The sequence below is a fragment of the Chrysemys picta genome, chromosome 9 (assembly GCF_011386835.1).
Source record: "Chrysemys picta bellii isolate R12L10 chromosome 9, ASM1138683v2, whole genome shotgun sequence".
Lineage (NCBI taxonomy): Eukaryota > Metazoa > Chordata > Testudines > Emydidae > Chrysemys > Chrysemys picta.
The window spans coordinates 37,180,846-37,195,054 of NC_088799.1; the positions used below are offsets into that span (position 1 = coordinate 37,180,846).

The 14,209-nt window shown below is 40.4% G+C and overlaps 1 protein-coding gene across 1 annotated transcript in view; it reads left to right on the plus strand.

Moving 5' to 3' along the window:
• The window catches only part of WDFY1 (WD repeat and FYVE domain containing 1), a 44,591-nt gene extending 31,026 nt beyond the window's left edge, over positions 1–13,565 (plus strand). Inside the window, exons 7-12 of the mRNA XM_005282546.5 lie at positions 687–813; positions 2,777–2,882; positions 6,380–6,481; positions 7,372–7,502; positions 8,314–8,422; positions 10,178–13,565. Coding sequence (XP_005282603.1) covers positions 687–813; positions 2,777–2,882; positions 6,380–6,481; positions 7,372–7,502; positions 8,314–8,422; positions 10,178–10,237 — 635 coding nt within the window. The 3' untranslated portion in view covers positions 10,238–13,565. The remainder of the gene's footprint in view (positions 1–686; positions 814–2,776; positions 2,883–6,379; positions 6,482–7,371; positions 7,503–8,313; positions 8,423–10,177) is intronic.
• Positions 13,566–14,209: the final 644 nt, after the last annotated feature.

Below are 14,209 nucleotides of genomic sequence, written 5' to 3' on the forward strand. Positions count from 1 at the left end.
GAATACTGTCAGAGCACAACTGTATTCAGAGCTAATTACATAAGAGGTCCGTGTATAATGACTGATATCACTTGTATTCCTCTCAACTGCCAGTTGTATGCATTATTGTATTGGTATTATGAATAAATTGCTGCCTGATCGATTCAGTTGTCACAATGGCTATTTTCACCTTACAAAGAGCCCAGTAAGGAATGGTATTAAACACAATTATTAGGCTGCAGATATACATATACTTGGGGAAGCTGTTAACCTAATTTATAGCTCATCTTGTTAGAAAACCAAAGCCATTGCTTAGCTTCTTGTCTTGTTCTTTATTAAACGTTAGTATTTAGGTTTTTCAAATAAAAATGGCTTTAGTGTTATATGAAAACCTGAACTTTCCTGTGACTGTTTAACCAACAATGAGCATTTTAGAAATATGCATTAGTCCTACCAAACCAAATTATCCCATTTCTCACTATCCTTTGTCTTTTAAAGTTTGATTGTCCAACTGATGATAGTTCAGTGACTTTAAACTGTTAGGCTGTGAGTTTCTTTACTAAATATGCTCTTAGGAGAGTCACAATGGGGACTATCACCTTTGATCGAACTGAAGCATGAATGAAGAGCTGTGAATGATCTCCAAAGCATATCTCTCCTAGTCCAATAAAAGATTACCTCATCCTTTATTTATTATTTATTTTTAGGAAGTGTTGCTTCCCTGTGGTGGGATCCTGTTCAACGGCTACTCTTCTCTGGAGCATCTGATCACAGCATTATTCTGTGGGATATTGGTGGAAGGAAAGGCCGAACATTGCTGCTTCAGGGCCATCAGTATGTAGCAGTGACTTCCTGTTTTATTTTTTTCCAAATACTTAACTAGTTTGTGGGGTTTCAGAAAGACTAAATGTGACAACTCCCAAGTATTGTGAATAATATCTAGACAAGATAGCATGTTTCAGAATACTCTTTTAAGACTGTGATGAACAGGGACTGGGGGGAACAAATCTCAGAGCAACATTACTGTCATAAGAGGCATTTTTGTTCTCTTGGCTATGACTTAAATGTGGGAAGTGATGAGATCAGAGAATAAAAATAGTTCCCAGAATAAAGAGGTGGGTGACAGTACTGAGACTACCCTTGTTTGCAGTGTTGTAGCTGTGTTCCAGCTAATATTGGGAGTTTTTGCTGCATGGAGGTAAAGTCCCACTGCTATAATGTACCCTTCATGAGGATGCTTGTGCAGGATGGGGGTGGAAATGTACAATGACATCTGCATAGTAGTGTGAATATGTACAATCCTTTATTCTAATGCTTCCTCTTCATCTTAGACACTAGTCATGAAATCACAGAATTATTTTATTGGCATAGTTAGTATTTTTAAAGTATCTATGCTGACTTCCTGCACTTCTCACAAGTGCACATGAATTCCCACTCTTCTGTGCATTGACATGCAACTGTTCACTTTTACATATTGGCTACAATAGTGTAATTTGACGTTATGTGACTGGAGGACCTTCCACTGCTTCTTTCACTCCTCCATGTATCCTGTTGGGAAGATTGTGTGTATCAACTATTAGTTTTTCCTGTTTAATCTCACACTGGACAGATGGTGGCAGAATTTTTACAAAGTGTGGGGAAAAATCATTCCATTTCAGAAAGAAAAAACACTGCTTTTGAACTGAAAACTGCAAAACAGTGAAAATTCGATGTGTGACTAAAAGCGTGGAGATCCACAACAGATTTCCATTCTGGATAGCTATATCAAAAATAGATTCTTGTTTTTCTGTAAGTCAGTTTTCCTCCTTGAAGAAAGCTGATATTCACACAGTGAGTGAACACCATGCTTAAAGGAAACAAGAACTTGTGGGTGGGGAAGAGATTAAGAAATTGAATCCCAATAATTAGGCTTGGCAGGATTAGATTTTTATTGGTAAATGTCCGTAAACGCCAATTTCTACTACACATGCACAAACCAATGAAAAAATACTTCCGTCAGTAATAATGAAAATTTACAGGGAAGCAGCATTTTTTTGTACTTTGCCTGAAAACTTATTAGTTTGGTTTAAAGATATTTACCTCATTTGACATGTGATGTTGATGATTTGTTTGAACAGTTAAAGCTTTAACTTTTTGAATCAACATCTACTGTTAAATAATTATTCTGACCACCCTGTGGTCTGACTCCTCCATAATTTCCTGCAACTGAAAAAACCTAAATAGATGAAAATAAATATTAATCTTTTAAATTGAATTCTGCCAACCCTAACAACTCGTACATCAGCAAAAGGGTTTCCAGTTGAATCTTTAAGGACATTATTCCTTGATGACTATTTTCTCACAATTGTCTCCTAATAAGTTGGTATTCAGTTGACATATGAGTGTGGATGAAGACGGGCGTATTTGCAGTTCTGCTCAGTTCAGACACCTGTCACCTGAGATGCATTCCATTTGTTGTTAGGCTTCACTAGCAAAACACTGACATGATGCTGTATCTTCAGCTTACAGGTCAAACCTGCTGCTTCCTATACTAACACTTCGTTCTATAGCAGCTACTTCAGTGCTGAAATAACACTTGGCAATGAGGGTACCAAGCCCAGCTTCTAAACTTTGATTCTCCGTTTCAGGCACTTTAGGTTACTACTTAGTGGTCTTGCTTTAAAATAGTTCTACAGCTGACCATGCCTGGCTACTGACATTGTTTTCAGCTTTCCAGGTGACTCTTAAAATTCAAACCCAGACTTGTTGCTTTTGCTTAAATGTTTGGAAGAATAAATAGTGTTCACTTTGTTTACAGTGACAAGGTGCAGGCCATTTGTTACATTCAGCTGACGCGGCAACTGGTCTCATGTTCAGCTGATGGAGGAATTGCCGTTTGGAATATGGATATCAGCAGAGAAGAGGTAAGTGCAAATGCTAGGTCAAAGGATCTGGTACTGCCACTTTGTGAACTCTGCAATGGCTATGCTTTCCAGCTTATTCTGTCCTAGATCAGGTCACCCCAAGTTAACCAAGCATTGGTAACTGGCCAGGAATCAGAGCTCAGTGCCTCAGCTTCCATGAAAAATATCAGATTGCCATAAAGATAAGGGCAGTGACAAAGTCCACGAAGACCGTAGAGCTTTGTTCAGTGCAAGCCTGGCTATGGGGACGAAGGTGAAGCTTTGCATGTTGAAACCTCAAGTCCCCACAGACCACACTTCCATATTAAAGACAAGGATGGACCACATAGTAGGTCTCTGCCATGTTTGACCTAAAGGTACCCTCTCCACATCTGTTCTAGTTAATATAGTTGGAAAGAATCCTGTAGGGTACTACAAGAGGCAACACCCTATTGCAGACTGTATTGAATTCCCTGTAGGGTTATGCAGACTTGACAAAATATTTGCTCTTAGTTGTCTCCAGGAAAATGGTACTGTAGTTTAGCCCTTCCCCTCTCCTCAAACAGAATATTAAGTATAGAAGTCACTCACTGAGTAGCCAGATTTTACAGAGCCCTTGATTACTAAATATAAGTAACATACAATGAAATATTGTTTATGCAAGGCTTGAGACCCTGTTCTGTGTTAAATGTTCCTTAGTGTATTGTGAAATAAAGTGCTATAGAAAAATCTATGTAGCCTGTGAAGCTGTAGTTTCTTGCCACCAGTACATTAATGCTGTCAAGCCAACCAAAAAATGGCTTGGTGATAGGCTGCTCTTATTGCTTTTTCTCAGTTCTGTCTCTGCACACCATGTTTTCTTTGTAAGGGATCTTCAAAGCCACAAGCACTGTTGTCTTCATTATACATATTGTGGTAGCACCTAGGAGCCCATGTTGGACCAGAAGCCCTGGTTCTTGGTGCTGTACAAAGGGAACAGATAAGTGACTGCTGCTGAGTGCTAAACAAAGGGCTTGCCTACACGATGTGATGTAGTGCATTGGTGTAGTCCTGTTGACATCAGCATGCGTGAGAACTTCTAAGGTCCATGCAGGTCCATTAGTGCATGGCATGCTGGTGCACAGTAGAATCTACACCTCTAGCTGGTGTGCACTAACGCACAGCATGGACAAGCCCATAGATTCCTTTTCCTCCAGAATCTGTTAACCGGTTCAGGATCGGTGTAGGACCATGTCTACACTACCATTTTTGTTAGTAGAACTTCTTTCGCTCATGAGTATGAAAAAATCACACCCCAAGCGATGTAATTTACACTGGCAGAAGCACTGGTGTGGACAGTGCTATGCTGGCGGAAGAGCTTCTCCCGCCAGCATAACTACTACTGCTCGTGGAGGTGTTTTTTTGTTTTGTTGTTTTTGTTTGATTTTTGGTTGTTTTTTTTAATGTCCATGGGAGAGCTCTCTTGCATCGGCACAGAGCAGCTATACGAGTGATCTTACAGCAGCGCAGCTGCATCAGCACAGCTGTGCCGCTGTAAGCTCACTAGTGTAGACATGGCCTTAGTCACTACATGGTGCTGTAATAGAGTTAAATACACTGCCTCTGACGATTCCTCTAGAGCAGTGGTTCCCAAACTTGCTCCGCCCCTTGTGCAGGGAAAGCCCCTGGCGGGCCGGCCGGTTTGTGTACCTGCCATGTCCGCAGGTTCGGCCAATCGCGGCTCCCAGTGGCCGCGGTTCACTGCTCTAGGCCAATAGGAGCTGCTGGAAGCGGCGCGGGCCGAGGGACGTACTGGCCGCCACTTCCAGCGGCTCCCATTGGCCTGGAGCAGCAAACCGTGGCCACTGGGAGCCGCGATTGGCCGAACCTGTGGACACTGCAGATACACAAACTGGCCCGGCCCGCCAGGGGCTTTCCCTGCACAAGCAGCGGAACAAGTTTGGGAACTACTGCTCTAGAGCAGTGAGGAGATGATTTTATGGAGCTTGTTTTTTTGTTTACCAAGTTAAAGAACAAAGTATAGACTAAGCAGTCTTTATGCACTAGAGCTTTTTAGACCCTTGTTGACAGCATGGTGAGGAAATTCCCAAAACTAGTGGCATAGATTTTTAGTGGGAGTTTGGATTAAACTTTGGTAGTTTTTAATGTATTATCCATTGATTTATCTATTTTCTGCCGTTAAATGGAGATTGAGAAATAGAAGCAACTTGAACCAGTAGTGGAAACCCTAATGGGCAGGAGATGAAAACAGTGGCCCCTGAAACTTATCACATCATTATTGAAATGGAGACAGTCTTTCATTTTGACTGGATCCACACACACACACACACCTTAATTGATTTGTCAACACTCCTGGGTAATTAAGAATTTGCTAATCTCCTTTTATTGATGCATCTATTGTAGGAAGATCCACCAATGTGATGGAAAAGGGAATGTTAATGGATATCACTTACTGTTTAGTCTATTGGGGAGATGAAGCATTATGGAATGTGGAGAGATCCTGATTCAGCAGTCAGTGTGGGTAGTCAGGGTTATTCTGAAATTTGAGATGGGAAATGACTCACCATAGAACAATGTCTTTTTCTATTCTCTTGGGCATAAGTGCAATATTGCAGTGGTGTGGAATTTAAGGGAGTTAAACTAACCTTGAAATAGCTTCCAGGATATATGGTCCTTATCAGATGCATGGGAATATTTACCCAACTCATAAGGAGATGCCCTAAAACTGTTATGTATCGTCCCACAAATGTACCTTACTAAAAAGTGCAAGTATTAACTTCAGAGTTATGCTTTGAATACTCTGCTATAGCACAGTAACATCTGAGAATGTTAGTACTACTTAGCATGTCTATAGCTCATGTCATCCAGAGAGCCCAGTATAGTCAAGCATCATTTCCAGATAGGGAGGCAGAGGCCCATACTTACTTGGAGTGAGGGCAAGTGAGTAGGTGGGATGCAGCTGATGAAAGTTCTCTTAATTACTTTGTGCTGCAGCCCCAAGAAAAGGACATGATGAGAGTGAGAGCTTCTGAGGGAGTAATTGATTCACTGTAGAGTTTCTGTATCTCAGATTACTTTATAGCCATTCAGAATCATCCTGGCAGCAAGACAGAGGGATCTGCAACTCCTGCAGCAATCTAACAAATCAGATGCGTCTTAGCAAGTTTTCTCATTAGGGCAGTAACAAGAAATGCTATGGGGTAAAAACTGTGTGAGAAGAGCACAAAGATCTTGATAACTATAATTATGACTCTATCTTCTGCACACAGCTCAGCACTGAATTCTCAAATTGCTTTTTGAGTGTGGCCAACTTTCGCACTGAATGTAAAGCAAGTCAGGTTTTCTTGTGTATTGTTTGTAATGTCCATAGCTGATAGAGAGGGCTCCTCTTGATATTTATATAAATATTCACTGTACATCTATCTTCATTTAAAAACAAAAATGAAAACCTGAGCTGTTCATAACCTTGTTGATTTGAATATGTGCTAAGAGTATGTATTTCTCTCTTCCCCCGCTAGGCTCCTCAGTGGTTAGAAAGTGATTCTTGTCAGAAATGTGAACAGCCTTTCTTCTGGAATATAAAGCAGATGTGGGACACAAAGACACTAGGGTTGAGACAGGTGAGGATGTGGTTGTAAATCACTCATGGTGGTGCTGTTTGTTGTGTAGAGAATTTGGTGTCGGTGTTCTATCTTTATACCCAACCCCTTCTTCCGCACTTCTAAACTTCAACTCCAATCCATTTTTGAAAAGGAAAAAATGAGTAGAAAGACATAATATAAAGCAGTAGAGGTCATTGGTGTCTTCATTGCCAGCAAAGTATTGTGACTAAGGAAATCTCAACTTGGTGCTGAGAAGTTACCAAGTACAGTGAAGAAAAACATTAAATTGGGTTGTCCTGTGTGGGGATAATGGGGTTAAAAGAAAGTAAAACTTGTTTTGAGCACAAGTGTGCATGTAAGAGAGAACTACAGTTAGTAAACACTGAATGCATGAAATGGCCTAAGAGCTTATACTGGCAAATTACTACCAAAATGTTAGCCTTAAATTGAGCATGTTGCGGTGTGCTGAAGCACTAATGGCCTTGCCCTCCTTCAGTTATGCCAGAGTGTGAATCTCTTGGAAATGTTGAAAGGAACTTTCACCTCTTAAATGTTCTAGGGGAAATCCACTCGCCCCCCCCCTACCCACACACACACCCCTCTTGATAGTGAAGGCAAGAGTATAATGAACATCTTTCATTTGTGAGGCACTTGCCCTCAGATCTGTTGGAGAAAAGAGATGTAGAGTATATGGGTAAAATCCGGGCCCTATTGGAAGTCAATGGCAAAATTCCCTGGGGCTGGCATATAACCCAGGGATTCTTGGTCCTTGGTTACAACTGGTTCTGAAAGGTAACTATCATAGGAAGTTACATAATTTTTTTGGTCACCCCTCCTGTTGATTTGGGAGTTCTCAAGTAACACTTCATGTCCTGAAATGTCCATCTTATTTTAATTCTCCTGTGAAGCATCACTGCAGGAAATGTGGTCAAGCAGTGTGTGGCAAGTGCAGCACTAAGCGGTCCAGCTACCCAATCATGGGCTTTGAGTTCCAGGTCCGTGTCTGTGACTCTTGCTTTGAGTCCATCAAAGATGAAGAGTGAGTATGCTTAAAGATCTGATGTTGTTCCATTACTGACTTTATACACTAAAGGCTGAAACTTATGGAGGAACCTAACTGGTGGCTTTAAGTTCTCTGTATCTGATTGGTTACAACTCTGGCAGATGTGGCTCATCTGTATGTAATCAGCCTTTTATTAAATGCCAGTAACTACATACTATGTTTATAATCTATGTGTAAATAAGCAAATCTCACTTATGTATCCGATACCTTCAAGTTCTGATATGCAGCCTTCTCACAGGAAAGAATATACATAATTTTTTCCATGCTAGTACCTTATTAACCTCTATCTTTCACAAGGCAGCGAAGAACATTGATGACTCAGTCAGGTTAACTTGCTTGTATTACATTGGTGGTTCTTTTGGGGCTGCTTTGCACACATTTTGAAGGGAGAAGAGGGACAGCAGGCACTCGCTTAATCTAGTAACCAATACAGCTGGATGAAAAGTTGACTGACTTGTTGGAAAGTAGACTTTACAGCTCTTAAATGTTAGAAGCAAAGAACTGTATTCTTCTCTACCATGTTCCTACTTTTCTTTGTGCTGTGTTGAGGGACTTCCACAAATCAAGTGGGAGCCCAGGTAAGCATGTGTCCCTCCTGTAATTAGTGTACTCTGGGCAGAGCTTACTGATTATTTCATTGTCATGTAGGTAGGCATTGTTGTCAGGTTTGACTTACTAGCTTTTCGGAAATTTCCCTATAAATGCTTTATTTTGTATTGCTGCAATGATACCATCTGGTTTTAATGTCTAATAGATGGTTTTTATTTAAACTGTTTTCTTTTGCTAGTCGTACTTCCCTGGCAACTTTTCATGAAGGAAAACACAACATTTCCCACATGTCTATGGACATTTCTAGGGGACTAATGGTGACCTGTGGGAGTGATCGGATTGTGAAGGTAGGTTTACTCTTCTCTACAGGTTACATAACTCACTCTTTTACTTTGGGTTTTACGATATTAAATAGTTTATGCACTCAGTCAGTTAAGGAGACATTTTCTTTTGCCTTTGCTAGTGGTTGCAAACACTTAATCAAGCTGGTAACTTGATGCTTTGTGGACAGCAAGAGTTAAGCCTGAGTCAAAAACTTAGTAGTATTTAATTATTGTAGTGAAGGACAAAGACTTTCTAATAATCAATCCCACTACTGTCATTTGGCCTATATGGTGAATAAGCAGGAAATCCCCATGAATTAAAAGAACTGTTTGTATAATTTGAGTAGCAGAGTCTGTAAAGCACCATACATTAAGGAGATATGGTCCCTGCTCCCAAGGAGTCTGAAATCAAAGGGTTCATTGAGCTTCAATCCCATTGAGTTTCAATGGGGAACTATTCATGTCACTGAGGTTTGAAGGACTTTCCCTAAATTATGATACAGTAGTTCATTTGTTTTGCACATGGTCAAAGTATGAAGTTTCTATAGATAACTGGGCTCTTCAGACCCTAAGGGGGATGGAGCAGAGTTCTCTATAATCAGTGATTTCCTAGAGATCCTCCAGTCTTAGTGAAACTGTTTTCAGTCTCATACTAATGTGATTAAGACATGAAATTAACTGCTATTTAGAGTCTGAGGCTTCCAAATGAGGAACTTAATCTCAGCTAGCTCTTGCTGATAGCATACATTCAGCAAAGGGGTTTGTCAGCACATGCCCAAGGACTTGCATTTTAAAATGTTTTGCTTTAATGCCCATTGTGTCACTCCATTTGAGATGACTGTAGAGGAAATTAAATGTGTCTGGATGCAGTTTTGGGATTTAATTGTGAAACAGTGACCGCTTCAGGCTCACAAATATCAGTTCAAGTCTTTACTTCTCTAATAGAGTATTTCAGCACTGCATCATGAGAAATCTGTATGTGTTCAATTGCCATGATGCAAATATTATATTAGTGTTGCCAGCTTGATATTCCGCCTTCCATCTGACACTACCCAACTTCCTACTGTCTGATACCTGTCTTCATTTCCTCCTGTTCCCATGTCTCACTATGCTTTGTTTCATCGCTACTGTGGCTGGCTGGGCAGATGAGAGAGGATCTTGACAGTGCCAGTATGTTTGCCCAGTGCCTGCAGGTGTATCCTGCAGTGTCGGAAAGCATGGAACACTCCTGTAACACACATTAGACAAAGCAAGTAGAGTGCCACAAGCAGCAGTTCAGAGCACTGCTCATATAACCCTTGGTCACATGTCCTATCTCTGGCTCTACTGCAGTGATGCTCAATTTCCTTAAGTCATAAAATCTTTTGATCATCTGCTATACTGTGGTTACACTTCCTGCAGATACTAGTAATGAAACAGCCCAGTAACTTTTATACTCTTCCACAGACAGGCTTATGAAACAAAACAATTTTGGCTTTGGAAACCCTCTTCATTAGTGTTCTATAGCTCTGTAACAACGTGCTGTGCAAGGTAGAATCCTTTCTTCAAACATAGTTTGGCTATGTTGTTGGTTCACAAGGCTAATATAATTTTTAGAAGGTGACCAAGCTGACAATAAACAACGCTATAATTCAGTATCCTGTTGAATGCTGATTCTTTTAGGGCATATTGTTACACATGTAGCCAAAAGAATAAGAATATTAGAGTAGGTCTTATACTCTTGATTTTAATACTATATGATGTGCTGAGTAGTTCCCCACATCTTGTTTTTTCTTATAGATATGGGACATGACACCAGTAGTTGGTTGCAGCCTTGCAACCGGCTTCTCCTCACGCTGACCTAGGACCTGACAGGTTCATGCACCTTATGTACAGCAACATGCACCGAATGAATGAAATCCCTCCTAGGAATATCGTCACAAAAGCACTGATTGCTGGATCCTTTTTCTCTTGCTCTTCCAGGATGGACAGTCGCCTTAATAGAGCAAAGCTCTTCTATAGGCTTCAACGGGAATCACCTTGATGCAGAAATGCAATTTCCCAGCCTGTTGATGTAACATAAAATGGCTTACCTGCAACATGACACTGCGATAAAAGGATCTGTCATAACTTGGTTTACATGTAGTGTTAACAATGTGCTTTCTCTGCTGAAATATCTTGTACAGTAGCTAAAGGATTATCAGTAAAATGAGTTTAGTTTTTTCAAATTTGTGCAAATAGTAAATACTTACTGTCCCTTCCAGTAAGCAGTACCCCATTGAACTCTGCCTGTGTGCAGCTGTTTAGGCTGCCTCCAAAAGGAGTATTGGTTATAACTTTGGAAGAAGGAAAGACTTATTTTTTTAAGCAATGTTTGAATTAAGGGGCAGGTGTTCCCTCTGTCTTGAAGTGGCAGTAAGAGTAAATGCTTGACATAAGAGATCCTGATCTACTGGCTTTCTTGGAGTGTCGTCTGCAAGTTCAGTTATTGGTAAAACTACTTTAAAATGATCTGTTCTGTTCAAATAGCTTCCAAGTGTCTGTAAATAATCCCAGGCTTTTATTCCCTCTTCTTGGCTAACATATAACTAGTGGACTTTTGTAGCTGTTATTTAGTAGATAAGCTGCACATTCTCAATAGTGAAGGCAGCCCACGATATGTCACAAATCACACATGCTCATGTAGTATGTTTACAGTGCTGTTAAAATGGGGGGCTCTGCAAGCCTGTTGTCTTAGCTATGATCGCTAAAATAAAAAGCCCCTCCTACATAACTTAAATGAACTAAATTTTTATGCGGAAAAGCTTAGTTCCCCATTTATCATGAAGAAACTATATATAGCTATAGCATTAACTTAATTACCACCTTGTCTTTGTTTTGAAGAAAAATTAATGTTAAACATTTCTAAAATTCTCTTCTGAAGCAATAACTACGAAGTTACAGAATATTTCTTGGGAATAGTTGGCCTGAGTGCAGATGAGGGCTGTTAATCTTAAATGCTATGTGCAGTGGTGGTCCTTGCCGTTATAAGCTGAGTGAGGAGGTCTGACGTTTTCGTAGATTGCACGATTCCAGCTGGTATTTACAGTGAACTTTTAGGGAAATATTGCCATGTACATTGGTCTGTCAAGTGCATGAATTACCTACGTTCCATAAATATTAGGATATATGTAATGCCATAAGGTTGTCATACAAGAGCTTATTAAACAGTTTGAAAATGAAATTCATTTAACTTTATAGTGATATGCCATGGAGTCGCAAAGGAGATGGGAGTTCACTGGATTTTCATAAAAACTGATATTATAGTGTATTATGTAGTGAGGGAAGAAGTATGTGCAGGTCAGCTCTTTTTGCTGCCATTGGAGGTGATATGTTCATTCTTGCAGAAAAATTGATGAGGTATTGGAAAGAACTGCAATGTTAGCCTTGCAGCAACAACCAAGTGGTGCTGTTGACACTGCTGAATTAAAATCATTGTCCTAAACTTTTGATATGCATTTATAGCCCACTATAGCTAGTGTATGCTAATATCATGGGATAGTAATGCGTCATGATCTTACTCAGTTTGCATTTCAAAAACAATAAGATGGTAGATTTCCATGCCACTAAATACCATCTCTGGTATATTCTGGATTCATATATTTTTGGAACTGGCTTTGACTAACCACTTTATGGGCCCTCTCCAGAAATATTTTGCTAAAGGATTTTTTTTTTTTAGCTTACTAATTCTTCACACTTCTCATAGCTTCCCTCAGAAACTGGCATCACGCTAGTGTTTGATTGTATTATCCTCTCAAATTTGAAATCTGAATGAGTAAATGCTAATTTAGAGCTTTTGGCAAGTCTGTATTAGAAAAAGAAATACATTTGTTCAGTGATCTGAAACTGTATTGAAAAGAATATGTTGAATGTTTTACATTTGACGAGTTACATTGATTAGTTCCGTGCTACACGATGGAAGGTTTTAGCGTGAAAACAGAAGTCTTTCCAAAACTATCATATGAAATATCATTTGTGCCAGAAAGGACCTGAAGTTAGGTAATGAGCTCATGTAAATCAGGGATGAAACTGACATTTAGGAGAGAGGAATGAAAACACGGAAGAGAAAATGAGAATTTCGCCCCCTCCCCCCCCAAAACTCTTTTTTTGTTCCAATCGCTTGGTTTAATAGTAAAGATTAACAGAAAGAGATCTCTGAAAACATTCTTCTCCGTGGTTCTCTCTACCCAAAAAAAATCAAGATGGGTTATATTTACAATCCTTTTAATCAATACCTTACTTAGATTACATTGCAGCAAAAGTAAAACTTGGGGAGGTTTGGAGCCACATTGTAAGTTATATGCCTCAAAGATTTGGGGGTGAGGACGCACACCACCTATTAACATGAACAGGAGCTATGGACCTGCCTTGGGAAATTAAACTATGTAGATTTGATAATGAATTGTATGATTAAATGCTAGTTGATTTAATTTCATTCTGTCCCCTATGTCAGTCTGTGCTACTGGGATAACCCCTTTCCAGCAAATAAAGAGCTAGCACCCACTAGCATCAACTTCTTTGGATGTTCTCTTGCAAAACAAATTGCCAATTTGGCTATCTAGCACCTCTCCCATATTTAGCATTTAACTTTTCCCTTCCCTGTGAATAATTCTCCCATCCGTGGCAATCACAGTAAGGTTTTACCACTAGATAATCTATAATCTGCTACATAGCTTTTAAATTTAACAAATATATTTTCTATAACAAATATGACATTAATGTAGTTATAGCATCACTTAGATATAACAAGGTGATTATGGCTGGCAAAACATCAGTTGGTCACAAAAATAAACCTTGAGATTTAACAAACCAGTCATGCACTGAAGGATATATTGCTTGTGTAAAAAAACCAAACATATTTTTGAAGAAACATACTGTTTTGTGCAATTTAAAATACAATAACTATTCCAGTGAATTCAAATTTGCAATTGTTTAGAAGACTTATTTTGAAGCATTACCAATTTCTTTTGTATGGCCTTCTTTCATTGGAGGAGCAAAGGGCACCATTAATATATTTTAAGTCGTTCCAGCTGTGTTTCTACAAAGTACTGTATCCCACATAGTTTAGAGATGCTAGATAAATCTTGCTCCTGCTTCTGATTTTTAACTTTGAATACACGTATAATAAAATTTCTTGATAGTCACTTAATTTATTCTGATGACCCATCTTCAATTGGTCTTTATTGTTGTAGGAAATATTGGTAAATAAACTACACACCGTGTTCTTGTGCTTGTGAACAGGTGGAGTAAAGCAGGATCCAGGCTTTTGGCTGGAAGGTGTCCTTTTGACCCATAGTTGGAATCAGATGATTTGTAAAGGTGCCCCATACCCCGAGACTAGCGCACATTGGCAGGATGGAGCCCGTAGCACAGGGGTCTCAAACACGTGGCCCGTGGGGTTATTTTCTGCAGCCTGTGAGCTCCTCGTAGGCCCCCCCGCCCTCTTCCAGTGTTTACCTAGAGCCGCTCTGGGAAGCGGATGGAACCTGGGGAAGGAGGGGCGCTGTGTGGCTGTTGGAACCGCATGGGGAACCGCGGCCAATGGGAACTGCTGGGGGTGGTGCCTGAAGCAACAGCCACACACACCCCTGCGCCCCTCCTTCCCCAGGTTCCATCCGCTTCCTGGAGTGGCGCGGAGGCAGGCAGGTAGGGAGCCTGCCCTCCCCCCAGTGCGGTGGGCCGGAGCCTGCCCCCTGAACCCCTCCTGCAGCCAAACCCCCTGCCCTGAGCCCCCTGCTGTACCCCTCACCCCTCCTGCACCCTAATTCCCTGCCCTGAGCCCCTGCCACACAC